The 26,484-nt window shown below is 54.0% G+C and overlaps 2 protein-coding genes across 2 annotated transcripts in view; one reads left to right on the top strand and one right to left on the bottom strand.

Moving 5' to 3' along the window:
• The window catches only part of fgf9 (fibroblast growth factor 9), a 36,596-nt gene extending 28,350 nt beyond the window's left edge, over nt 1–8,246 (top strand). The window contains exon 3 of the mRNA XM_038801307.1: nt 7,866–8,246. Coding sequence (XP_038657235.1) covers nt 7,866–8,054 — 189 coding nt within the window. The 3' untranslated portion in view covers nt 8,055–8,246. The remainder of the gene's footprint in view (nt 1–7,865) is intronic.
• Nucleotides 8,247–13,874: 5,628 nt separating this feature from the next.
• The window catches only part of LOC119968706 (ribosomal RNA processing protein 1 homolog B-like), a gene marked incomplete at its 5' end in the record, with an annotated part of 53,636 nt that continues 41,026 nt past the window's right edge, over nt 13,875–26,484 (bottom strand). Inside the window, 2 exons of the mRNA XM_038801306.1 lie at nt 13,875–14,120; nt 22,826–22,892. Coding sequence (XP_038657234.1) covers nt 13,939–14,120; nt 22,826–22,892 — 249 coding nt within the window. The remainder of the gene's footprint in view (nt 14,121–22,825; nt 22,893–26,484) is intronic.

Below are 26,484 nucleotides of genomic sequence, written 5' to 3'. Positions count from 1 at the left end.
GCGGGGGGAGTGCAGTGTGTGCGGGGGGAGTGTAGTGTGTGCGGGGGGAGTGTAGTGTGTGCGGGGGGAGTGTAGTGTGTGCGGGGAGAGAGTAGTGTGTGCGGGGAGAGAGTAGTGTGTGCGGGGGGAGTGTAGTGTGTGCAGGGGGAGTGTAGTGTGTGCAGGGGGAGTGTAGTGTGTGCGGGGGGAGTGTAGTGTGTGCGGGGGGAGTGTAGTGTGTGCGGGGGGAGTGTAGTGTGTGCGGGGGGAGTGTGGTGTGTGCGGGGGGAGTGCAGTGTGTGCGGGGGGAGTGTAGTGTGTGCGGGGGAGTGTAGTGTGTGCAGGGGGAGTGTAGTGTGTGCCGGGGGAGTGTAGTGTGTGCAGGGGGAGAGTAGTGTGTGCGGGGGGAGTGCAGTGTGTGCGGGGGAGTGTAGTGTGTGCAGGGGGAGTGTAGTGTGTGCCGGGGGAGTGTAGTGTGTGCAGGGGGAGAGTAGTGTGTGCGGGGGGAGTGCAGTGTGTGCGGGGGGAGTGTAGTGTGTGCAGGGGGAGTGTAGCGTGTGCGGGGGGAGTGTAGTGTGTGCGGGGGGAGAGTAGTGTGTGCAGGGGGAGTGTACTATCGGCAGCTGCAGTTTGTGAGCCTCCTGAGTGTGAATCGGAAAAGTAGCAAATGCGGCTCCGTTACTGATTGGAATTAATTGTTTTCCATGTGACCCCAGTGCTGCCCCTTCAGTCGTTGAATCAATCCAGGCCCCAGTTTTGCTGTCGTAAAACTCCGCGAATCTTGTCCAGGCGTCAGCACTTAGTGTTGGCAATGGACATTCCGGCCAACATCGGTTTGGCCTCAACTACTTCCTGTGGTAACGACCACTCTCTGGGTGAAGTAATGTCTCCTGATATCTGTGCTAAATGGTTATCCTGAATCCTCAGACTGTGACCCCTGGTTCTGGACACCCCCACCATCGGGAACATCCTTCCTGCATCTACTCTGTCCAGTCCTGTTAGAATCTTATAGGTTTCTGTGAGATCCGCCCTCATTCTTCAAAATTCCAGAAAATAAAACCCTAATCAACTCAGACTAAGAAATTTGGCATGTCACCTACAACCCTCACCAACTTCTACAGATGCACCATAGAAAGCATTCTTTCTGGCTGTAACACAGCCTGGCATGGAGCCTGCTCTGCCCAAGGCCGCAGGAAACTACAATAGGGTGTGAATGTAGCCCAGTCCATCACCCAAACCAGCCTCCCATCCATTGACTCTGTCTATAATTCCCGCTGCCTCGGAAAGGCAGCCAGCATAATTAAGGACCCCACGCACCCCGGACATATTGTCTTCCACCTCCTTCCATCAGGACAAAGATACCAAAGTTTGAGGTCACGTACCAACCGACTCAAGAACAGCTTCTTCCCTACTGCCATCAGACTTTTGAATGGGCCTACCTCGTATTAAGTTGATCTTTTCTCTACACCTTGCTATAACTGTAACGTTATATTCTGCAGTCTCTCCTTCCTTCCCTATACGGTATGCATTGTTTGTACAGCATGCAAGAAACAATACTTTTCACTGTATACTGATACATGTGACAATAATAAATCAAATCAAAAACTGCCGTTCAGATAACAGTCTGCCTTCCTATTTTTGCTACCAAAGTGAATAACTTAACTGTCCCAGCTCCCTCACACTGTCACTCAGTAACCCCTCTCCCCCAGCTCCCTCACACTGTCACTCAGTAACCCCTCTCCCCCAGCTCCCTCACACTGTCACTCAGTAACCCCTCTCCCCCAGCTCCCTCACACTGTCACTCAGTAACCCCTCTCCCCCAGCACCCTCACACTGTCACTCAGTAACCCATCCCCCCCAGCTCCCTCACACTGTCACTCAGTAACCCCTCTCCCCCAGCTCCCTCACACTGTCACTCAGTAACCCCTCTCCCCCCAGCTCCCTCACACTGTAACTCAGTAACCCCTCCCCCAGCACCCTGTGTTACTGACTGTATCTCTACTGATGTTAATCCAGCTCTCTCACACTGTCACTCAGTAACCCCTCTCCCCCAGCTCCCTCACACTGTCACTCAGTAACCCCTCTCCCCCAGCTCCCTCACACTGTCACTCAGTAACCCCTCCCCCCCAGCTCCCTCACACTGTCACTCAGTAACCCCTCCCCCCCAGCTCCCTCACACTGTCACTCAGTAACCCCTCTCCCCCAGCTCCCTCACTGTCACTCAGTAACCCCTCTCCCCCAGCTCCCTCACACTGTCACTCAGTAACCCCTCCCCCCCAGCTCCCTCACACTGTCACTCAGTAACCCCCTCCCCCAGCACCCTGTGTTACTGACTGTATCTCTACTGATGTTAATCCAGCTCCCTCACACTGTCACTCAGTAACCCCTCCCCCCCAGCTCCCTCACACTGTCACTCAGTAACCCCTCTCCCCCAGCGCCCTGTGTTACTGACTGTATCGCTACTGATGTTAATCCAGCTCCCTCACACTGTCACTCAGTAACCCCCTCCCCCCAGCACCCTGTGTTACTGACTGTATCTCTACTGATGTTAATCCAGCTCCCTCACACTGTCGCTCAGTAACCCCTCCACCCCAGCTCCCTCACACTGTCACTCAGTAACCCCTCTCCCCCAGCTCCCTCACACTGTCACTCAGTAACCCCTCTCCCCCAGCTCCCGCACACTGTCACTCAGTAACCCCTCTCCCCCAGCACCCTGTGTTACTGACTGTATCTGTACTGATGTTAATCCAGCTCCCTCACACTGTCACTCAGTAACCCCTCTCCCCCAGCACCCTGTGTCACTGACTGTATCTGTACTGATGTTAATCCAGCTCCCTCACTATTTTAAATAGTGGAGTTACATTAGCCACCCTCCAGTCTGGAGGAACTGTTCCAGGGTCTATAGAATCCTGGATGATGAGCACCAATACATCCTCATTCCTGGGGGCACTTCTTTCAGTACCCTGGGATGCCGATTATCAGGCCCTGGGGATTTATTGGCCTTTAATCCGATCAATGTCTCCAACATCATTTCTCTACTAATACAGATTTCTTCCAGTCCGTCCCTCTCACCAAACTCTGCGTTTCCCAACATTTCTGGCAAGTTATTTGTGTCGTCCTTTGTGAATACAGAACCAAAGTGTATATTCAGCTATTTGTTTGCCCCCATTATAAATTACCCAGTTTCTGACAGAAAAAGATTTGTCTTTTCACATACCAACAGAAACTTTAGTCAGTTTTTATGTTCCCCGCAAGCTCACTCTCGTACACTATTTTCCCCATCTTAATCAATCACTCCTTTTCGGAATTCTAAACTGCTCCCAATCCTCAAGTCTGGTTTTTTTCCGGCCAATCTGTATGTTTCTTCCTTGGATTGAATACTATCCCTAATTTCCCTTCGAAGCTATAGATTGGCCACCTTTCCCGTTTCTCCTTTGTGCCAGACAGGAATAAACAATTGTTGCCGTTCCCCCATGTGTTCCTTGAATGGTTGCCATTGTCCATCCACTGTCATCCCTTTAAGTAACTGTCCCCAATCGATCACAGCAGTCACTGGGACAGCTGGTTTAGCTCAGTGGGCTAGATAGCTGATTTGTGATGCAGAACAGGGTCCGCAGCGAGGGTTCAGTTCCCGTACCAGCTGAGAATTCGGAATTCTCCCCCTGTATACCCGAACAGGCGCCGGAATGTGGAGACTAGGGGCTTTTCACAGTAACTACATTGCAGTGTTAATGTAAGCCTACTTGTGACAATAAAGATTATTTATTTATTTTACAATGATGTAGTTCTCTTTTCAGGACCCTAGTTTCAGAATCAACTACTTCACTCCAGCTTGGTGAAAAATTCTATATTATGGTCACTCATCCCCAAGGGGTAGAGCTAGATTGCCAATGATTCCATTCTCATTACACAGCACCCAGTCTAGGGTGGCCTGTTCTCTCATTGGTTCCTCAACCTATTGGTCCAGAAAACCCATCCCGTATATAATCCAGGAATTCCTCCTCGACGGTATTGTGGCTAATTTGATTTGCCCAACCTACATGGGGCACAGTAGCACAGTGGTTAGCACTGTTACGTCACACGCCAGGGCCCCAGGTTTGATTCCAGCTTGGGTCACTGCCTGTGCGGAGTCTGCACGTTCTCCCCGTGTCCGCGTAGGTTTCCTCCCATAAGTCCCGAAAGACGTGCTGTTAGGTGAATTGGACATTCTGAATTCTCCCTCTGTGACCCGAACAGGCGCCGGAATGTGGCGACTTGGGGATTTTCACAGTAACTTCATTGCAGTGTTAATGTAAGCCTACTTGTGACACTAATAAAGAATATTATTATATGCAGATTAAAATCACCCATAATTACAGATGTTCCTTTATCACATGCGTCTCTAATTTCCTGTTTAATGCCATTCTCAACATCGCCACTAGTTTGGCGGTCTATATATAGAGATAGCTGAGGAGATTGTGGAGGCATTAGTGATGATCTTTCAGGAATCACTGGAGGCAGGAAGGGTCCCAGAGGACTGGAAAGTGGCTAATGTAACACCCCTGTTTAAGAAGGGAGGGAGGCAGAAGATAGGAAATTATAGGTCGGTTAGCCTGACTTTGATTATTGGTAAGATTTTAGAGTCTGTTATTAAAGATGACATCACAAAGTACTTGGAAGTGCTTGGTAAAATAGGATTGAGTCAGCACGGCTTTGTCAAAGGGAGGTCGTGTCAGACAAATCTGTTAAGAGTTCTTTGAGGAGGTAACAAGCAAGTTAGACAAAGGAGAATTAGATTTCCAGAAGGCCTTTGACAAGGTGTCGCACAGGAGATTGTTAAATAAGTTAAGAGCCCATGGTGTTAAGGGTAAGATCCTGGCATGGATAGAGGATTGGCTGACTGGCAGAAGGCAGAGAGTGGGGATAAAGGGGTCTTTTTCAGGATGGCAGCCGGTGACTAGTGGTGTGCCTCAGGGGTCTGTGCTGGGACCACAACTTTTCACAATATACATTAATGATCTGGAAGAAGGTACTGACGGCACTGTTGCTAAGTTTGCAGATGATACAAAGATCTGTAGAGGGACAGGTAGTATTGAGGAAGCAAGGGGGCTGCAGAAGGACTTGGACAGGCTAGGAGGGTGGGCAATGAAGTGGCAAATGAAATACAATGTGGAAAAGTGTGAGGTTATGCACTTTGGAAGGAGGAATCTAGGCATAGACTATTTTCTAAATGGGGAAATGCTGAGGAAATCAGAAGCACAAAGGGACTTGGGAGTCCTTGTTCACGATTCTCTGAAGGTTAATGTGCAGGTTCAGTTGGCAGTTAAGAAGGCAAATGCAATGTTGGCATTCATGTCAAGAGGGCTAGAATACAAGACCCGGGATATACTTCTGAGGCTGTATAAGGCTCTGGTCAGACCCCATTTGGAGTACTGTGAGCAGTTTTGGGCCCTTTATCTAAGGAAGGATGTGCTGGCCTTGGAAAATGTCCAGAGGAGATTCACAAGAATGACCCCTGGAATGAAGAGCTTGTCATATGAAGAACGGCTGAGGACTCTGAATCTGTACTCGGTGGAGTTTAGAAGGATGAGGGGGGATCTTATTAAAACGTACAAGATACTGCGAGGCCTGGATAGAGTGGACGTGGAGAGGATGTTTCCACTTGTAGGAAAATCTAGAAACAGAGACACAATCTCAGACTAAAGGGACGATCCTTTAAAACAGAGATGAGGAAAAATTTCTTCAGCCAGAGGGTGGTGAATCTGTGGAACTCTTTGCCGCAGAAGGCAGCATGGTAGCATTGTGGATAGCACAATCGCTTCACAGCTCCAGGGTCCCAGGTTCGATTCCGGCTTGGGTCACTGTCTGTGTGGAGTCTGCACGTTCTCCCCGTGTCTGCGTGGGTTTCCTCCGGGTGCTCCGGTTTCCTCCCACAGTCCAAAGATGTGCAAGTTAGGTGGATTGGCCATGAAAATGAAAATCGCTTATTGTCATGAGTAGGCTTCAATAAAGTTACTGTGAAAAGCCCCTAGTCGCCACATTCCGGCGCCTGTCCGGGGAGGCTGGTACGGGAATCGAACCGTGCTGCTGGCCTGCTTTAAAAGCCAGTGATTTAGCCCAGTGAGCTAAACCAGCCCTTATATTTCCCTTATGATAGATATAATAAATTGCCCTTAGTGTTGGGTGGGGTTACTGGGTTATGGGGATAGGGTGGAGGTGTTAACCTTGGGTAGGGTGCTCTTTCCAGGAGCCGGTGCAGACTTGATGGGCCGAATGGCCTCCTTCTGCACTGTAAATTCTATGAAATATAAGGCTGTGGAGGCCAATTCACTGAGTGTGGTAGTAATCCTGAGATCACTACCTTTGGGGTTCTACTTTTCAACTTTCCTACTAACTCCCTAAATTCTGCTTTTACGACCTCCACACTTTTTTTGACTTTTGTACCGATATGCACCGCAACCACTGTTCACATTCCCTCTCCAGAATGCCCTGCAGCCACTCCGAGACATCTTGACCCGAGCACCAGGAGGCAACATACCATCCTGGAATCTCATTTGCAGCCAGAGAAACGCCTGTCTAGTCCTCTTTCAGTTGAATCCCCTATAACTATTGCATTCCCACACTTTATATTCTTCCCCATTGCAGCAGAACCAACCGTGGTGTAACGAATTTGGCTGCTGCTGCTTTCCCGAGTGGTCACCCCCCCCAACCGTATGCAAAACGGTATATCTGTTTTGCAAGGAATGGCCACAGGAAATTCCTGCACCGTCTGTCTAGTCCTCTTGCTCTACCCAGTGGTCACCATTCCCTTCCTGCCTGTCAAGTCTGCGCCTGCAGTGTGACCACCTGTCTGTACGTGCTACCCGTGATACTGTCCACCTCACGGACTGTATCCTCAGCCACCGCCCCAGCTCCGAAACCCAGGCTTCCAGGAGTTGCAGCCGGAGCCACCACCTGGTACCAGGCACTGGAAATGTTCCCGGCTTCCCACCTCAAGCAGGAGGAGCAAACCATGGCTTTTGAGCTCCTCTGCCGTAACTTACTCTTTAAATTAAACCTTCACAAGATGCTTGATTTCAGAAATCAAATTACACGAGGGCCCTTCTTTGCTGGTCCCCGTTACTACAGAATATAGCCCATACAAACTATAAACCACAAAGACTTTACAAACTATAAGCGATAAAAATAGTAAATACTAGGGCAGCACGGTGGCGCAGTGGCTAGCACTGCTGCCTCACGGCTCCGAGGTCCCAGGTTCGATCCCAGCTCTGGGTCACTGTCTGTGTGGAGTTTGCACATTCTCCCCGTGTCTGTGTGGGTTTCACCCCCACAACCCAAAGATGTGCAGGGTAGGTGGATTGGCCACGCTAAATTGTCCCTTAATTGGAAAAAATGAATTGGGTAATCAAAATTTTTTTAAAAAAGTAAATACTTACATGACCGTCCCCACTACTTATCAATTAAATCTCCCCCTTATCGCCTCTAATGCTGCAGCAGGTAATAAAAGTTAGAAACCAAAGACAGAAAGCAAAAAGCGCCACTTTCCGCACTGCACAAATTCCTGGTGCCCCCTCACTCAGGCTGTGTTTCCTCCCACTGCCTGTGCGTTAAGCTCACTTTAGCTGCCATGCCTTTACTCCTCTCATCTAAATCACTGATGTAGTTTCTGATGTTACTCTTTCCATATCTGGTTGGTATTTTTCTCCACCTAGAATCATTGTTCTCCCATGGGCCTGGCTGAGAATGAATGGAGTACAGAGGAGTTTATATCACTCAACCATGGGGATGGATGCTGGGCTGATTGGTTGAGTGATGTAGACTCGTCGGCCATGGAAAATTGTAGGAATCCAGACACCTTGTTTATGTGAAGCTCACATTGAGGGTAAACCTGTTCTGTTTGTGTGCAGGAAACCTTCACAGCAGACTGTCTCTTCAAGGAGCAGATGGAGGAGAATCATTATACCACTTATTCATCGCACACACATCCTCAACTCTATGTGGCATTAACCAAAAAAGGAGTGGCTAAAAACGGAAGCAAAGCACGTCTTCACCACCCTAGTACACACTTCATCCCGCGTTTCGTTAAGGGTTCCTGATGAACACTCCATTAGGAACGACACTGAATTTGAGAATTACTAGATGTAGATCGTTATTTAAGACTTGAACATTGTCTAAGCGGCTGAGGATTTCATGAACTGGGTTATTACCTTGTCCAGAGAAATAATCTACTTATACTGATGGTTGAATTTGCACAAAACCTATTTTGCAGGTGGGATTTGAATTGAGTGAGGAATCAAGTTATTGCGCTGTCTTTGGGAGTATGAAGCTGTACACTGGGTGGGCAGGTCGGGGTACCCAGTAGTTGTGAGAACATTAACCAGTGGGTTGGGGAAACACATCAATGGTCACTGTGTGGTCAGTAACAACCGATGGGAAAGGCCCTGGAATTACAGTCCTGCTCTTTGTTTTGATGAACATTTATCAAAAACCTGAACAACAAATGAATAATGAACTAATATATTCATATCGCAAGATGCAGAAACAAAATGAGAAGAAAAAGTCACCTACTTCACAATTCAGAGATTCCACAATGAAATCAGCCAATCCAAGAATAGGTGATGACCCAATGAACTCGATTCATTTACTTCCCAAAAGTCCAATCAGCTTGGGAATGTGAAGTGATGAATACATGGATAAAACTTCCAACTCATTTCGTTTACAATAAAATCAGCTTTTGTTGTGAGTTTCTTTGAAGGAACAGTTTCCTCACCAGCATCAAAATGACATACGCTTTCAGATGTCCCGAACTATCTGGTTCTGTAATCTATTGCTAATGCTTCTGCAATGTGTCTTAGCCTTGTCATCCCACCCATATCGGTTTCCTCACCCTCTCAGCTGTCTGATTTCAGTTGTGCACGAGGGAAAATATTCATGTACTGGAAGCACAAATCATAACATGTTTCCTTCAGAATGTAGAACTGATTTTACATACAAATCCTTTAACAATGCTTCAGTTTAGCCGATAGCACTTTGTTCAATGTTGGATTTGGAGGTAAGCCAAAGGCTAATTCAAGCGAACACTCTTCATCTAAACCAGGGGTGGGCAAACTTTTGCGTGCAAGGGCCGCATTCAGAAATTCACAATTCACAAAGGGCCGCATAGTATATTAAGTAAAATAATTACTTCACCCGGTTATGATTCTGGGCGCCTCATATAGAACATAGAACAGTACAGCACAGAACAGGCCTTTCGGCCCTCGACGTTGTGCCAAGCAATGATCACCCTACTCAAGTCAACGTATCCACCCTATACCAGTAAGTAACCCAACAGCCCCCCCACCCATTAACCTTTAAAAAAAAATTAAAAAAAAAAAAAAAAATTTTTTTTTAAAAAAAAAATTTTTTTTTTTTTTTTTTAATGACTTGGTGGGCCGCAGAAATACCTTTGGCGGGCCGCATGCGGCCCGCGGGCCGTAGTTTGCCCACCCCTGATCTAAACCATCTACTGATGTGGATCATGGTCATCCCACAGATTCAGAACTGACTGGCAAAGCAGATATAGGCTCATAGCCCTTTTCAACTACAGATATAAATTCAGATTCTTCTACCTCCAAAGAAAGGTAGCACGGTAGCATTGTGGATAGCACAATCGCTTCACAGCTCCAGGGTCCCAGGTTTGATTCCGGCTTGGGTCACTGTCTGTGTGGAGTCTGTTCATCCTCCCCGTGTGTGCGTGGGTTTCCTCCGGGTGCTCCGGTTTCCTCTCACAGTCACAAAGATGTGCAGGTTAGGTGGATTGGCCATGATAAGTTGCCCTTAGTGTCCAAAATTGCCCTTAGCGTTGGGTGGGGTTACTGGGTTATGGGGATACGGTGGAGGTGTTAACCTTGGGTAGGGTGCTCTTTCCAGGAGCCGGTGCAGACTCGATGGGCCGAATGGCCTCCTTCTGTACTGTAAATTCTATGAAAAGGCTTTCTTGTTTTCGGGGTACCCCCTTTAGGAACTGCAGCCAGTATATTTTTACTTTGTCAGCGATTATGCAAGTGTGCTGGACATACAATATTTATCAACACTGGAGTATAACCCTCTTTGATCCCAGAGTCTATGTCATCAACATGCAGTCCACTGCTCAGTTTCATATGAACAGACGAATTAGGAGTGGGACATTTCGCCCATTATGTTTGCTCTGCCAGATCATGGCCGATCCGTTTGTAACTCAACCCCACAGTCCCACCTAGCCCCCAATAACCTTCCACCCCCTTGTTCATCAAAGATCTATTCAGTTCTGCCGTAAAACTATTCAAAGACTCTCAACCCACAATCAAAGACATTTCACACCTCTGTCTTAAATGGGTAGATATTGAAATGGGTATATTTCGGTATTTAACAGACCAAGGAGGCAAAAGAATCACCTTTGGCATTCTTTAAAATGTAACCTATACTCTGACTCGCTCACATTTCAGTTACTTCCTCAGTGTTTATTGCCTATTTAAAACACATCAGCACTACCTTGTCATGAACGGTGTTCATGAATCTGCCAATATTTTGCATTTAGACGCAAGTGTCTCCTATTGGCGTTGTAAGACAAGGTGAACTAATCTGAACTGGATCCCCAACGGGATACAACCCCCCCAACCCCTGGTTCTGTAGCCATGGGAACACTCTTGTGGAGCCATATTGAAGTCAGTTTCTTGGTCAAAGGCTCAATTTGAAACAGGTGGAATTCAAAGGGGGGGGGGGGAGAGGGGGGCGGGGAAGAGAGACAGAGATTTGATATTATTTGGGGAGAAAATTGAAATGTTTTAAAAAACAAGACGGAAATAGCTGTGCCCTTGGACTACACATACTCTGATTAAGTGGAACAAGCTTACATTCTTACTGGGTTTGAGATGTAATTTAATCAGTTGAGGGATTGGTCGTCACTTGTTTTGCACATGTCAGAAGCATCAGCCTGAATCACTGACAATTAGATAGTGCACGCTGACCCTGTATTTCAAAAACAAAAGTTTTCATTTGACGTAACTACTTTGGCATTTAACGGAGGACTTTCTGAAATGACAAGAAATCCTTTCAGTCTTGAAATGCTTGAGCTAGCTTAAATTCCTCTGTCCAAAATCTCTCCATTTCCAGCTCCCAGGTTCAAAAAGTGAGGCTTCAGGAAGTATCAAGCTTTGTACAAAACTGGACTAAAAGTTAAATACAGCAGATGCTGAAAATGTGAAGTAAAAGCAAAATTGCTGGAGCAACTCCACAGACCCAGCAGCGAATGTTTCAGTCTTCATCCGAAGGAGTCATATTGGACTCAAAATAGTAACGCACTCCACAATGCTGCTGGGTCTGTAGAGCGGTCCAGCACTTTGTCTTTATTTACAAAACTGGAAGTGGCCACCAAAAAGCTGAGAAAGTTCAGCACAAAGATGTAATTATTGGAGAAGGAACCAAAAGAGGCTGAAGTATTGCTGCAGCAGGATCAAAACGAATCGGATAGCATCAGACATGGGACAAAGTACAAGTAAATTGGTGCAGCTAACTGGAGAATAGCAGTAAGCACTCATACGATCGGGGATTTCCGTTAGGGGGCAAAGTTAAGGTAAGTGCAATTTGGGCAGGGATTACACAAGACGTAGGAGCAGAATTAGGCCAATTGGCCCATCGAGTCTGCTCCACCATTCAATCATGGCTGATATTCCAAGGTAGAATTAAATGGATTTGCTAAAATTCAACCTGGTAATCTGAAAATAATTACAGTGAAGAGTTTAAATGCGAAGAAATGAGCACAAAAGGCAGTATCAGAGAGAGCGGACACTTAGTAACCAGCACCATCAGCCATTTCTTGATGTCCGTGGGGTGAATCAAATTGGCTGAAGACCGACATCTGTGATGCTGAGGACCTCCGGACAAGATGGATTATTCAACCAACACTTCTGGCTGAAGATTGTTGCGTATGCTTCAGCCGTATTTTTTGCATTGATGTGCTGGGTTCCCCCATCATTGGGGATGAGGATATTTGTGGAGCCTCCTCCTCCAATGAGCTGTTTAATTGTCCACCACCATTCACAGCTGGATATGGCAGGACTGCAGAGCTTAGATCTGGGCAGCATGGTAGCACAGTGGCTTCACAGCTCCAGGGTCCCAGGTTCGATTCCCGGCTTGGGTCACTGTCTGTGTGGAGTCTGCATGCTCTCCCCGTGTCTGTGTGGGTTTCCTCCGGGTGCTCCGGTTTCCCCCCACAGTCCAAAGATGTGCAGGTTAGGTGGATTGGCCATGATAAATTGTTCCTAGTGCCCAAAAAGGTGAATTACTGGGTACGGGTGGAGGCATGGGCTTAAGTAGGGTGCTCTAGCTGCAGCATGGTGGCCCAGTGGGTTAGCACTGCAGTCTCACGGCACTGAGGCCCCAGGTTCGATCACGGCTCTGGGTCATTGTCCGTGTGGAGTTTGCACATTCTCCCCGTGTCTGCGTGGGTTTCGCCCCCACAACCCAAAAGATGTCCAAAGTCCAAGGATGTGCGGGTTAGGTGGATTGACCATGCTAAATTGCCCGTAGTGTCCTAATAAAAGTAGGGTTAAGGGGGAGGTTGTTGGGTTACGGGTATAGGGTGGATACGTGGGTTTGAGTAGGGTGATCATGGCTCGGCACAACATTGAGGGCCGGAGGGCCTGTTCTGTGCTGTGTTCTATGTGCAGGGTAGGTGGATTGACAACGCTAAATTGCCCCTTAATTGGAAAAAATGAAGGGTGCTCTTTCCAAGGGCCAGTGCAGATTTGACGGGTTGAATGGCCCCCTTCTGCACTGTAAATTCTGTGATGCATTTCTTGTGGAACTGCTGAGCTCCACAGAAAGCAGTCCCTGTGTTGCAGCTTCACAGGTTGACACCTCATTTTTCGGTCTGCCTGAGGTTGCTCCTGCCATGCCCTCCTGCTCTCTTCATTGAACCAGGGTTGGTCCCCTGGCTGGGTGGGAATGGTAGAGTGGGGGATATGCCGGGCCATGAGGTTGCAGATTGTGGTTGGATACAATTCTGCTGCTGCTGATGCCCCACAGCGCCTCATGGCTGTCCAGTCTTGACTTGCTGGATCTCTTCGAAGTCTGTCCCATTTAGCACGGTGGGAGTGCCACACAACACGATGGAGGGTATCCTCAACGTGAAGACGGGACTTTGTCTCCACAAGGACTGAGTGGTGGTCACTTCTACCGATACTGTCAGGGACAGATACATCGGCAGCAGGCAGGTTGGTGAGGATGAGGTCAAGTATGTTTCCCTCACCCCCTGCTGCAGTCCCAGTCTAGCAGCTATTGTCCTTTAGGACCCGGCCAGCTCGGTCTGTGGTGGTACTACCAAGCCACTCTTGGTGATGGACATTGAAGTCCCCCACCTACCCAGAGCATATTCTGTGCCCTTGCCACCCCAGTGCCTCCTCCAAGTGCAGTTCAACATGGAGGAGTACAGATTCATCAGTTGGGGGGGGGGGGGGTGGGGTGGTGGTGGTATTCAGGTGTCCTTGCCCCTGTTTAACCTGATGCCATCAGACTTCAAAGCTCCCAGGACAACGCCCCCACCCAAATTTCTAATAACTAGGCCAGCAGTTATTGGCCATCCCCAACTGTCCTCAAGTAGGCGCTGGCGAGTTGCCTCCTTGAACCGCGGCAGTCCGCGTTGTAAGTATACCTATTGTGCTGATAGGGATTGGATTCCAGGATTTTGATCTAGTGACAGTGAAGAAATGGCGATACGTTGCTAAGCCAGGATGGTGAATGTATATTATTGTGCCACAACCTCTGCTGGGGGAGCTCTACTAGTACTGACCCTCTGACAGTGCAGACGGCACTGACTCATGTACCTCACTGTAAACATTGTCTCGAGTAGCTGAGTCAGACAAGAGCGCAAACCCAGAATCCAAGTCTCCACACTTATAAATTATTCAGACACTTTTTACTGAAAATATAAATGATATGTATTGAAAGGTGGCTGTGGGTCACTCAGAGGAAGTCCATGGTTGGGGGCCGCCCCCTTGCTGACCGCTTTGTCCAGAGGGTGGCCGGACTGTTTGCTGCTGAGTTGGACTTTAACACCCCGTGATGAGGCTTCTGCTGAGGATCAAACGCAATCCGAGAAGTTCCCTCTGGGCTCACCAAAATACTTTTGTCGGTCCTTTTAAACTCTGAAATCAGAAATTAATCTTTGAAAGGTATTCAACGAGCTTCAAAAGTGTAACATTTCTCAGCTCCACATGGAGTGACAGCTACAAACTAAACACTGCTGCCAATTGTATTTTCACACTTCTCCAGCTGGCCCTCCGTGGTTCCCCCCACCCCCTCCCCCCAACACCGTGCTAGCCCTCCCTCCCCCACCCCCTCCCCCCAACACCGTGCTAGCCCTCCCTCCCCCACCGCCTCCCCCCAACACCGTGCTAGCCCTCCCTCGCTGGTCCCCCATCCCCTCCCCCTCCCCCTCCCCCCAACGCCGTGCTAGCCCTCCCTCGCTCATCCCCTCCCCCCAACACCGTGCTAGCCCTCCCTCGCTGGTCCCCCTCCCCCCAACACCGCGCTAGCCCTCCCTCGCTCATCCCCTCCCTCCAACACCGTGCTAGCCCTCCCTCGCTGGTTCCCCCCACCCCCTCCCCCCAACGCCGTGCTAGCCCTCCCTCCCCCACCCCCTCCCCCCAACACCGTGCTAGCCCTCCCTCCCCTACCCCCTCCCCCCAACACCATGCTAGCCCTCCCTCGCTCATCCCCTCCCCCCAACACCGTGCTAGCCCTCCCTCCCCCACCCCCTCCCCCCAACACCGTGCTAGCCCTCCCTCGCTCATCCCCTCCCCCCACACCGTGCTAGCCCTCCCTCCCCCACCCCCTCCCCCCAACACCGTGCTAGCCCTCCCTCGCTGGTCCCCCTCCCCCCAACACCGTGCTAGCCCTCCCTCCCCCACCCCATCCCCCCAACACCGTGCTAGCCCTCCCTCCCCCACCCCATCCCCCCAACACCGTGCTAGCCCTCCCTCCCCCACCCCCTCCCCCCAACACCGTGCTAGCCCTCCCTCGCTGGTCGCCCCCACCCCCTCCCCCCAACACCGCGCTAGCCCTCCCTCCCCCACCCGCATCCCCCCAACACCGTGCTAGCCCTCCCTCGCTCATCCCCTCCCCCCAACACCGTGCTAGCCCTCCCTCCCCCACCCCCTCCCCCCAACACCGTGCTAGCCCTCCCTCGCTCATCCCCTCCCCCCAACACCGTGCTAGCCCTCCCTCGCCGGTCGCCCCCATCCCCTCCCCCCAACACCGTGCTAGCCCTCCCTCCCCCACCCCCTCCCCCCAACACCGTGCTAGCCCTCCCTCGCTCATCCCCTCCTCCCAACACCGTGCTAGCCCTCCCTCGCCGGTCGCCCCCATCCCCTCCCCCCAACACCGTGCTAGCCCTCCCTCGCTGGTCCCCCCACCCCCTCCCCCCAACACCGTGCTAGCCCTCCCTCCCCCACCCCCTCCCTCCAACACCGTGCTAGCCCTCCCTCCCCCACCCCATCCCCCCAACACCGTGCTAGCCCTCCCTCCCCCACCCCCTCCCCCCAACACCGTGCTAGCCCTCCCTCCCCTACCCCCTCCCCCCAACACCGTGCTAGCCCTCCCTCCCCCACCCCATCCCCCCAACACCGTGCTAGCCCTCCCTCCCCCACCCCCTCCCCCCAACACCGTGCTAGCCCTCCCTCCCCCCACCCCATCCCCCCAACCCCGTGCTAGCCCTCCCTCCCCCACCCCCTCCCCCCAACACCGTGCTAGCCCTCCCTCCCCCACCCCCTCCCCCCAACACCGTGCTAGCCCTCCCTCCCCCACCCCCTCCCCCCAACACCGTGCTAGCCCTCCCTCCCCCATCCCCTCCCCCCAACACCGTGCTAGCCCTCCCTCCCCCACCCCCTCCCCCCAACACCGTGCTAGCCCTCCCTCGCCGGTCGCCCCCATCCCCTCCCCCCAACACCGTGCTAGCCCTCCCTCCCCCCCCCCCTCCCTCCAACACCGTGCTAGCCCTCCCTCCCCCACCCCCTCCCCCCAACACCGTGCTAGCCCTACCCTCCCCCACCCCCTCCCCCCAACACCGTGCTAGCCCTCCCTCCCCCACCCCCTCCCCCCAACACCGTGCTAGCCCTCCCTCGCCGGTCGCCCCCATCCCCTCCCCCCAACACCGTGCTAGCCCTCCATCCCCCCACCCCTCCCCCAACACCGTGCTAGCCCTCCCTCGCTCATTCCCCCCCCCCCAACACCGTGCTAGCCCTCCCTCCCCCACCCCCTCCCCCCAACACCGTGCTAGCCCTCCCTCCCCCACCCCCTCCCCCCAACAACCGTGCTAGCCCTCCCTCCCCCACCCCCTCCCTCCAACACCGTGCTAGCCCTCCCTCCCCCACCCCCTCCCCCCAACACCGTGCTAGCCCTCCCTCCCCCACCCCCTCCCCCCAACACCGTGCTAGCCCTCCCTCCCCCACCCCCTCCCCCCAACACCGTGCTAGCCCTCCCTCCCCCACCCCCTCCCCCCAACACCGTGCTAGCCCTCCCTCCCCCACCCCCTCCCCCCAACACCGTGCTAGCCCTCCCTCCCCCACCCCCTCCCCCCAACACCGTGCTAGCCCTCCCTCCCCCACCCCCTCCCCCCAACACCGTGCTAGCCCTCCCTCCCCCCCCCCCTCCCCCCAACACCGTGCTAGCCCTCCCCCCCCACCCCCTCCCCCCAACACCGTGCTAGCCCTCCCTCCCCCACCCCCTCCCCCCAACACCGTGCTAGCCCTCCCTCCCCCACCCCCTCCCCCCAACACCGTGCTAGCCCTCCCTCCCCCACCCCCTCCCCCCAACACCGTGCTAGCCCTCCCTCCCCCACCCCCTCCCCCCAACACCGTGCTAGCCCTCCCTCCCCCACCCCCTCCCCCCAACACCGTGCTAGCCCTCCCTCCCCCACCCCCTCCCCCCAACACCGTGCTAGCCCTCCCTCCCCCACCCCCTCCCCCCAACACCGTGCTAGCCCTCCCTCCCCCACCCCCTCCCCCCAACACCGTGCTAGCCCTCCCTCCCCCACCCCCCTCCCCCCAACACCGTGCTAGCCCTCCCTCCCCCACCCCCTCCCCCCAACACCGTGCTAGCCCTCCCTCCCCCCACCCCCTCCCCCCAACACCGTGCTAGCCCTCCCTCCCCCTCCCCCTCCCCCCCAACACCGTGCTAGCCCTCCCTCGCTGGCCCCCCCCCCCCCCTCCCCCCAACGCCGTGCTAGCCCTCCCTCCCCCACCCCCTCCCCCCAACACCGTGCTAGCCCTCCCTCGCTCATCCCCTCCCCCCAACACCGTGCTAGCCCTCCCTCCCCACCCCCTCCCCCCAACACCGTGCTAGCCCTCCCTCCCCCACCCCCTCCCCCCAACACCGTGCTAGCCCTCCCTCCCCCACCCCCTCCCCCCAACACCGTGCTAGCCCTCCCTCCCCCACCCCCTCCCCCCAACACCGTGCTAGCCCTCCCTCCCCCACCCCATCCCCCCACACCGTGCTAGCCCTCCCTCGCTGGTCCCCCTCCCCCCAACACCGTGCTAGCTCTCCCTCCCCCACCCCCTCCCCCCCAACACCGTGCTAGCCCTCCCTCGCTCATCCCCTCCCCCCAACACCGTGCTAGCCCTCCCTCCCCCACCCCCTCCCCCCAACACCGTGCTAGCCCTCCCTCCCCCACCCCCTCCCCCCAACACCGCGCTAGCCCTCCCTCCCGTACCCCCTCCCCCCAACACCGTGCTAGCTCTCCCTCCCCCACCCCCTCCCCCCAACACCGTGCTAGCCCTCCCTCGCTCATCCCCTCCCCCCAACACCGTGCTAGCCCTCCCTCGCTGGTCCCCCTCCCCCCAACACCGTGCTAGCCCTCCCTCCCCCACCCCATCCCCCCACACCGTGCTAGCCCTCCCCTCCCCCACCCCATCCCCCCAACACCGTGCTAGCCCTCCCTCCCCCACCCCCTCCCCCCAACACCGTGCTAGCCCTCCCTCCCCCCACCCCCCTCCCCCCAACACCGTGCTAGCCCTCCCTCCCCCACCCCCCTCCCCCCAACACCGTGCTAGCCCTCCCTCCCCCACCCCATCCCCCCAACACCGTGCTAGCCCTCCCCCCAACACCGTGCTAGCCCTCCCTCGCTGGTCGCCCCCACCCCCTCCCCCCAACACCGCGCTAGCCCTCCCTCCCCCACCCCCTCCCCCCCAACACCGTGCTAGCCCTCCCTCCCCCACCCCCTCCCCCCAACACCGTGCTAGCCCTCCCTCGCTCATCCCCTCCCCCCAACACCGTGCTAGCCCTCCCTCGCTCATCCCCTCCCCCCAACACCGTGCTAGCCCTCCCTCGCTGGTCCCCCCATCCCCTCCCCCCCAACACCGTGCTAGCCCTCCCTCCCCCACCCCCCCCCCCCCCAACACCGTGCTAGCCCTCCCTCCCCCACCCCCTCCCCCCAACACCGTGCTAGCCCTCCCTCGCTGGTCGCCCCCACCCCCTCCCCCCAACACCGTGCTAGCCCTCCCTCCCCCACCCCCTCCCCCCAACACCGTGCTAGCCCTCCCTCCCCCACCCCCTCCCCCCAACACCGGGCTAGCCCTCCCTCGCTCATCCCCTCCCCCCAACACCGTGCTAGCCCTCCCTCGCTGGTCCCCCTCCCCCCAACACCGTGCTAGCCCTCCCTCGCTGGTCCCCCCACCCCCTCCCCCTCCCCCCAACACCGCGCTAGCCCTCCCTCGCTCATCCCCTCCCTCGCTGGTCCCCCCACCCCCTCCCCCCAACACCGTGCTAGCCCTCCCTCCCCCACCCCATCCCCCCAACACCGTGCTAGCCCTCCCTCCCCCACCCCATCCCCCCAACACCGTGCTAGCCCTCCCTCCCCCACACCCTCCCACCAACACCGTGCTAGCCCTCCCTCCCCTACCCCCTCCCCCCAACACCGTGCTAGCCCTCCCTCCCCTACCCCCTCCCCCCAACACCGCGCTAGCCCTCCCTCGCTGGTCGCCCCCACCCCCTCCCCCCAACACCGCGCTAGCCCTCCCTCCCCCACCCCATCCCCCCAACACCGTGCTAGCCCTCCCTCCCCCACCCCATCCCCCCAACACCGTGCTAGCCCTCCCTCCCCCACCCCCTCCCTCCAACACCGTGCTAGCCCTCCCTCCCCCACCCCCTCCCTCCAACACCGTGCTAGCCCTCCCTCCCCCACCCCCTCCCCCCGACACCGCGCTAGCCCTCCCTCCCCCACCCCCTCCCCCCAACACCGTGCTAGCCCTCCCTCGCTGGTCCCCCCCACCCCCTCCCCCCAACACCGCGCTAGCCCTTCCTCCCCCACCGCCTCCCCCCAACACCGTGCTAGCCCTCCCTCGCTGGTCCCCCCCCCCCCCCTCCCCCCAACACCGTGCTAGCCCTCCCTCCCCCACCCCCTCCCCCCCAACACCGTGCTAGCCCTCCCTCCCCCACCCCCTCCCCCCAACACCGTGCTAGCCCTCCCTCGCTGGTCCCCCTCCCCCCAACCGTGCTAGCCCTCCCTCCCCCACCCCATCCCCCCAACACTGCGCTAGCCCTCCCTCGCCGGTCGCCCCCATCCCCTCCCCCCAACACCGTGCTAGCCCTCCCTCGCTGGTCCCCCCACCCCCTCCCCCCAACACCGTGCTAGCCCTCCCTCGCTGGTCACCCCCCACCCCCTCCCCCACCCACTCCCCCCAACACCGCGCTAGCCCTCCCTCCCTGCCCCCACACACACTGACCCTCCCTGCCCCCACACACACTGACCCTCCCTGGTCCCACACACTGACCCTCCCTGGTCCCACACACTGACCCTCCCTGGTCCCACACACACTGACCCTCCCTGGTCCCACACACACTGACCCTCCCTGCCCCCACACACTGACCCTCCCTGGTCCCACACACACTGACCCTCCCTGGTCCCACACACACTGACCCTCCCTGCCCCCACACACACTGACCCTCCCTGGTCCCACACACTGACCCTCCCTGCCCCCACACACACACTGACCCTCCCTGGTCCCACACACTGACCCTCCCTGCCCCCACACACACTGACCCTCCCTGCCCCCACACACACTGACCCTCCCTGGTCCCACACACACTGACCCTCCCTGCCCCCACACACACTGACCCTCCCTGCCCCCACACACACTGACCCTCCCTGCCCCCACACACACTGACCCTCCCTGGTCCCACACACACTGACCCTCCCTGGTCCCACACACACTGACCCTCCCTGCCCCCACACACACTGACCCTCCCTGTCCCACACACACTGACCCTCCCTGCCCCCAACACACTGACCCTCCCTGGTCCCACACACACTGACCCTCCCTGGTCCCACACACACTGACCCTCCCTGTCCCACACACACTGACCCTCCCTGCCCCCACACACTGACCCTCCCTGCCCCCAACACACTGACCCTCCCTGGTCCCACACACACTGACCCTCCCTGGTCCCACACACTGACCCTCCCTGCCCCCACTCACACTGACCCTCCCTGCCCCCAACACACTGACCCTCCCTGGTCCCACACACTGACCCTCCCTGCCCCCACTCACACTGACCCTCCCTGGTCCCACACACTGACCCTCCCTGTCCCCACACACACTGACCCTCCCTGGTCCCACACACACTGACCCTCCCTGGTCCCACACACACTGACCCTCCTTGTCCCCCACACACTGACCCTCCCTGGTCCCACACACACTGACCCTCCCTGCCCCCACACACACTGACCCTCCCTGCCCCCACACACACTGACCCTCCCTGCCCCCACACACACTGACCCTCCCTGCCCCCCCCACACACTGACCCTCCCTGGTCCCACACACACTGACCCTCCCTGTCCCACACACACTGACCCTCCCTGGTCCCACACACACTGACCCTCCCTGGTCCCACACACACTGACCCTCCCTGTCCCACACACACTGACCCTCCCTGTCCCACACACACTGACCCTCCCTGTCCCACACACACTGACCCTCCCTGCCCCCACACACACTGACCCTCCCTGCCCCCAACACACTGACCCTCCCTGCCCCCACACACACTGACCCTCCCTGCCCCCCCACACACTGACCCTCCCTGGTCCCACACACACTGACCCTCCCTGGTCCCACACACACTGACCCTCCCTGCCCCCAACACACTGACCCTCCCTGTCCCACACACACTGACCCTCCCTGGTCCCAAACACACTGACCCTCCCTGGTCCCACACACACTGACCCTCCCTGGTCCCACACACACTGACCCTCCCTGCCCCCACACACACCGACTCAATTTCACACCGAAGGCGGATATTGGAGGATGCAGTGTTTACCGAGGCCTGGAAGATTACAGAGATGGGGAGTTATGGAGCACCCCCCACCACATCAGTGACCCTCATCTCCACCACATCAGTGACCCTCACCTCCACCACATCAGTGACCCTCACCTCCACCACATCAGTGACCCTCACCTCCACCACATCAGTGACCCTCACCTCCACCACATCAGTGACCCTCACCTCCACCACATCAGTGACCCTCACCTCCACCACATCAGTGACCCTCACCTCCACCACATCAGTGCCCCTCACCTCCACCACATCAGTGACCCTCGCCCTCCACCACATCAGTGCCCCTCACCTCCACCACATCAGTGACCCTCACCCCCACCACATCAGTGACCCTCACCCCCACCACATCAGTGACCCTCACCTCCACCACATTCTGGACAAAAAGGTTTCAAAGATTCACAACCCTCTCAAATCAATTTCTTCTCATCTCCTTCTTATGAAGGGAATAGATAGGATAGATGCGGTCAGGTTGTTTCCACTGGCGGGTGGAAGCAGAACTAGGGGACATAGCCTCAAAATAAGGGGAAGTAGGTTTAGGACTGAGTTTAGAAGGAATTTCTTCACCCAAAGGGTTGTGAATCTATGGAATTCCTTGCCCAGTGAAGCAGTTGAGGCTCCTTCATTACATGTTTTTAAGGTAAAGATCGATAGTTTTTTGAAGAATAAAGGGATTAAGGGTTATGGTGTTCGGGCCGGAAAGTGGAGCTGAGTCCACAAAAGATCAGCCATGATCTCATTGAATGGCGGAGCAGGCTCGAGGGGCCAGATGGCCTACTCCTGCTCCTAGTTCTTATGTGAGGGTTATCTCTCCCTGTGAGAGGCTGAATTAGGGTTTATAGTTTTTAAACTGTAATTCCAGTTTCTCTCTCAGAGAGATATCCTTTCAGCATCTAACCTGTGAGATGGATACAGAGCCAGTCTATCCAACCTTTTGTAAGATAAGTCCTTCATGCCATGAAACTGAACATTACCTAATGGAAAGCCAGAATTGTAGGAGCCACCAGGTGCCATGGTAGGACCATCTGTCCCACTGCTATTCCCAAACAATGGATAGTTACAGCGTTCATGGGCGTCGCAGGCTGGGCCAGCATTTATTGCCCATCCCTAATTACCCTGGAGGGGCAGTTAAGGGTCAACCACATCGCTGTGGGGTCTGGAGTCACATGTAGGCCAGACCGGGTAAGGACGGCAGATTTCCTTCTCTAAAGGACATTAGTGAACCAGATGGGTTTTTACAACAATCGACAATGGTTTCATGGTCATCGTTAGACTTTAATTTCAGATTTTACTGAATTCAAATTCCACCATCTGCAGAGACGGGATTTGAACCTGGGCCCCCAGAACATTATTCTGGGCCTGTGCTTTCCTAACCCAGTGACAGAACCACTACGCCACTGTCACCCCAGGAGGTGGAATATCAGGCTATAAGCTGTTTTTTACCTGCACTTGTATGTCAGTTAGGAACTTTGGCAAAGAAACATAAAAGCTCAGCAATTATTGCACCCCTACTGCCAAACGGTACCTGCTGTCATATTCTTCTTCAGCCCGAAGCGGACTTTCTTTGCACTGGAAGTTGACATGACTTTAATCTGTGGCAGAAGGAAAAAAACATTGAAATAATGTAACTGGATCAATAGGTAAAAATAAGCTACTCCGGTCATAGAATGATGGAAATTAACAGCAGACCATTTCATCCATTATGTCCACCCCAGTCAACACTGTAGCCTTGTGGATTACAGCACTCAAGTACTTTTCAAATATCACCATTTCAGGCATTAAGTTGCAGATCCTCACCAGCCTCTATTTACCATACCCCCTGCATATGGGCAACCAAGGGGAATAGTTCCTTCCTATCACTCTGTCCAGGCCCCCGATACATTTCAATTCATTCTCTGTTCCAAGGAGAACAACCCTAGCGAACCAATCTCGTCCCAGAACTAAAATTCTGCAGTCCTGACAACATCCTCATCAATCTTCTCTGCACCGTGTCTCGTACAATCACATCTTTCCTGTGGCGACAGTACTCTAGTTGTCGTCTAACCAGTAATTTATACAGTTCTAACTAACCTTCCAGCTCGTGTTCCATGCTTGACCAATAACGATGAGTATCCCATATGCCTGTCTGACCGTCATATTGTCCTGTCAGAATCAGTGAACAGGCACTCAGGAAGGCTCCCCTGTTTCTCTCCACGTCTCAGTATCTTACCTTTTATTGTGTATTCTCTTACTTTGTTAGTTTCCGGAAATGCATTACCGTACATTTTTCAGATTTAACTCCATTTGCCACTGTTCCACCCCGCTGACCCGCCCACCCCGCTGACCCGCCCACCCCGCTGACCCGCCCACCCACCCAGCTGACCCGCCCACCCACCCAGCTGACCCACTCAGCTGACCTGGCCACCCAGTGAGATTTTGTTCTCACTGTGAATCTGACAGCCAAATTTTGTACCACCTGCAAACTTCATCATAGCTTCACATTCAAGCCCAAATCATTGATACACATTACAAAGCACAAGGGACCCAAGACCGAGTACCACAGGTGCAATCAGCCTTCCAGTCACAAAAACACCAATTGACCATGGCCTTCATTTCTAGTATCACACTGGAGGATTGAAAATATTGATCAAAGCCTCTATTTCATCTATTTCCTTTAACAAACGAGCATGTATTCCATTCTGGCCTGAGGATTAAAGTAAAAGTAAAGTCACCACGGTCCCAGATGACCATGGGCTGCTTTCCCCTTTGAGGGGGGAGAGCTGACTGATGGTGATTTAATCTGAGGGTCACCACACCTCAGGCAAGGGGCAGGGTTGAGAAGGTGGGGCCTTCATGAATAACCTCAGCCAGTACGGGAATTGAACCCACGCTGCTGGCCTCGTTCTGCATCATGAACCAGCTGTCCAGCCAACACTTCCCCTCTCATTATGTTAATCTCATCTAATATTTCACATTCCTCTTCCTGATTGCAATGTCTGGATCGGCCCTCTTGTGGAAAAATTTGAAAGTTTTCATTAAGAACCTTGTCCTCCATCTCCACAGACTCAGGAGGCCATTCAGCCCTTTGAGCCTGCTCCCCCATTCATTATCATCATCAAGTTCAAAACCCTGATTTCCCCCATCCCTTAATCTCTTTAGCCCCAAGAGCTACGTGTAATTTCTTCTTGAAATCACATGTTTTCGCTTCAGCTACTTAAAAGAAATGTCCAATTAAGGGGCAATTTAGCATGGCCAATCCACCTACCCTGCACATCTTTGGGTTGTGGGGTGAGACCCACGCAGACACGGGGAGAATGTGCAAACTCCTCACAGATAGCGACCTGGGTCCTTGCCGCCGTGAGGCAGCAGTGCTAACCACTGCTTCACCATGCTGCGCTGCCTCAACAAGTTTCTGTGGTAGCGAATTCCAGAGATTCACCACTCTCCTGGTGAAGAAATTTCTCCTCAATTCAGTTTACCCCTTATTGTCAAACTAGGACCCCTAGTTCTGGACTCCCCCACCATCGGGAACATTCTTTCTGAATCTACCCTCTCTAATCCTGTTAGAATTTTGTAAGTTTCTCTGAGATCCCCTCTCACTCTTCTAAACTCCGATGAATATAAACCTAACCGATTTAGCCCCACCATCCCAGGAATCAGCCTGGTAAACCTTTGCTGCACTCCCTCCTGAGCAAGGACACCAAAACTGCACATAATAGCCCACCAGTGAGGGGTGGCATGCAGCGCAGTGGTTAGCACTGGACTGCGGCGCTGAGGACCCAGGTTCAAATCCCAGGCCTGGGTCACTGTCCGTGTGGAGTTTGCACATTCTCCCCGTGTCTGCGTGGGTTTCACCCCCACAACCCAAAGATGTGCAGGGTAGGTAGATTGGCCACGCTAAATTGCCCCTCAATTGAAAAAAATGAATTGGGTACTCTAAATTTAAATTTTTTAAAAAAAATACTCCACCATTGGCGTCACCAATGCTCTATATAATTGCAGTAAAACATCTCTATTCCTAAACTCCAATCCTCTCGCTATGAAGGCCAACATACCATTTACCTTCTTTACTGCCTGCTGCACCTAGAATCATAGAATTTACAGTGCAGAAGGAGGCCATTCGGCCCATCGAGTCTGCACCGGCCTTGGAAAGAGTACCCACTTAAGCCCACCCCATCCCCGTAACCGTACCTAACCTTTTTGGAGACTAAGGACAATTTACCATGGCCATTCCACCTAACCTGCACATCTTTGGACTGCGCACCATCAGCAACTGATGCACGAGGACATCAAGGTCTCGCTGAGCATCCGCCTCTCTCAATTCACACCCATTCAAATAATGTCTTCCTATGTTTGCTACCAAAGTGGACAACCTCACATTTATCCACATTACACTGTATCTGCCATGCATCTGTCCACTCAGCCTGTCCGAATCCCGCTGAAGCATCTCTGCATCCTCCTCACAGCTCACCCTCCCACCCAACTTTGTATCATCTGCAAATTTGGAGATAATACATTTAGTTCCCTCGTCTAAATCATCAATATACAATGCTAACAGTTGGGGCCCCAGCACAGATCCCTGTGGTACCCCTCTAGTCACTGTCTGCCAATCGGAAAAAGGCCCATTTATTCCAACTCTTTGCTTCCTGTCTGCCAACCAGCTTTCTGACCATCTCAAGACACTACCCACAACCCCATGTGCTTTAACTTTACATAGTAATCTGCTACGAGAGACCTGGTCGAAAACCTTCTGAAAGTCTAAATAAACCACATACCGGTTCTCCCTGGTCAACTCTACTAGTTACATCTTCAAAGAATTCCATTAGATTTGTCAAGCATGATTTTCCTTTAGTAATTTCATGTTGACTTTGTTTGATTATACCACTGCTTTCCAAATATTACTCTTATGATCTCTGTTAAGTCCAACTCTTTTAAATATTTATTTATTTAATGGTCATTTTCATGCCCTCCCTTTGCTTTCCGAATATCCTTTTTAATTTTGCCTTACACCTTCTTGTACTCCTCCAGTTTCCCTTCAGTATTGAGCCCTCAATCTCGTTAATAAGATTCTCCTGATTCCTCTATTCTCTTTCAGCCCCATGAAATCCAAGGGACTCTGGATATTTTAGTCCCACTCTTATTCCCGTACCAGCCTCCCCGGACAGGTGCCGGAATGTGGCGACTAGGGGCTTTTCACAGTAACTT

The sequence above is a fragment of the Scyliorhinus canicula genome, chromosome 7 (assembly GCF_902713615.1).
Source record: "Scyliorhinus canicula chromosome 7, sScyCan1.1, whole genome shotgun sequence".
NCBI classification, from domain to species: domain Eukaryota; kingdom Metazoa; phylum Chordata; class Chondrichthyes; order Carcharhiniformes; family Scyliorhinidae; genus Scyliorhinus; species Scyliorhinus canicula.
Note: the sequence above shows the minus strand (reverse complement) of the source record. Positions and strands in the feature narration are given on the sequence as shown.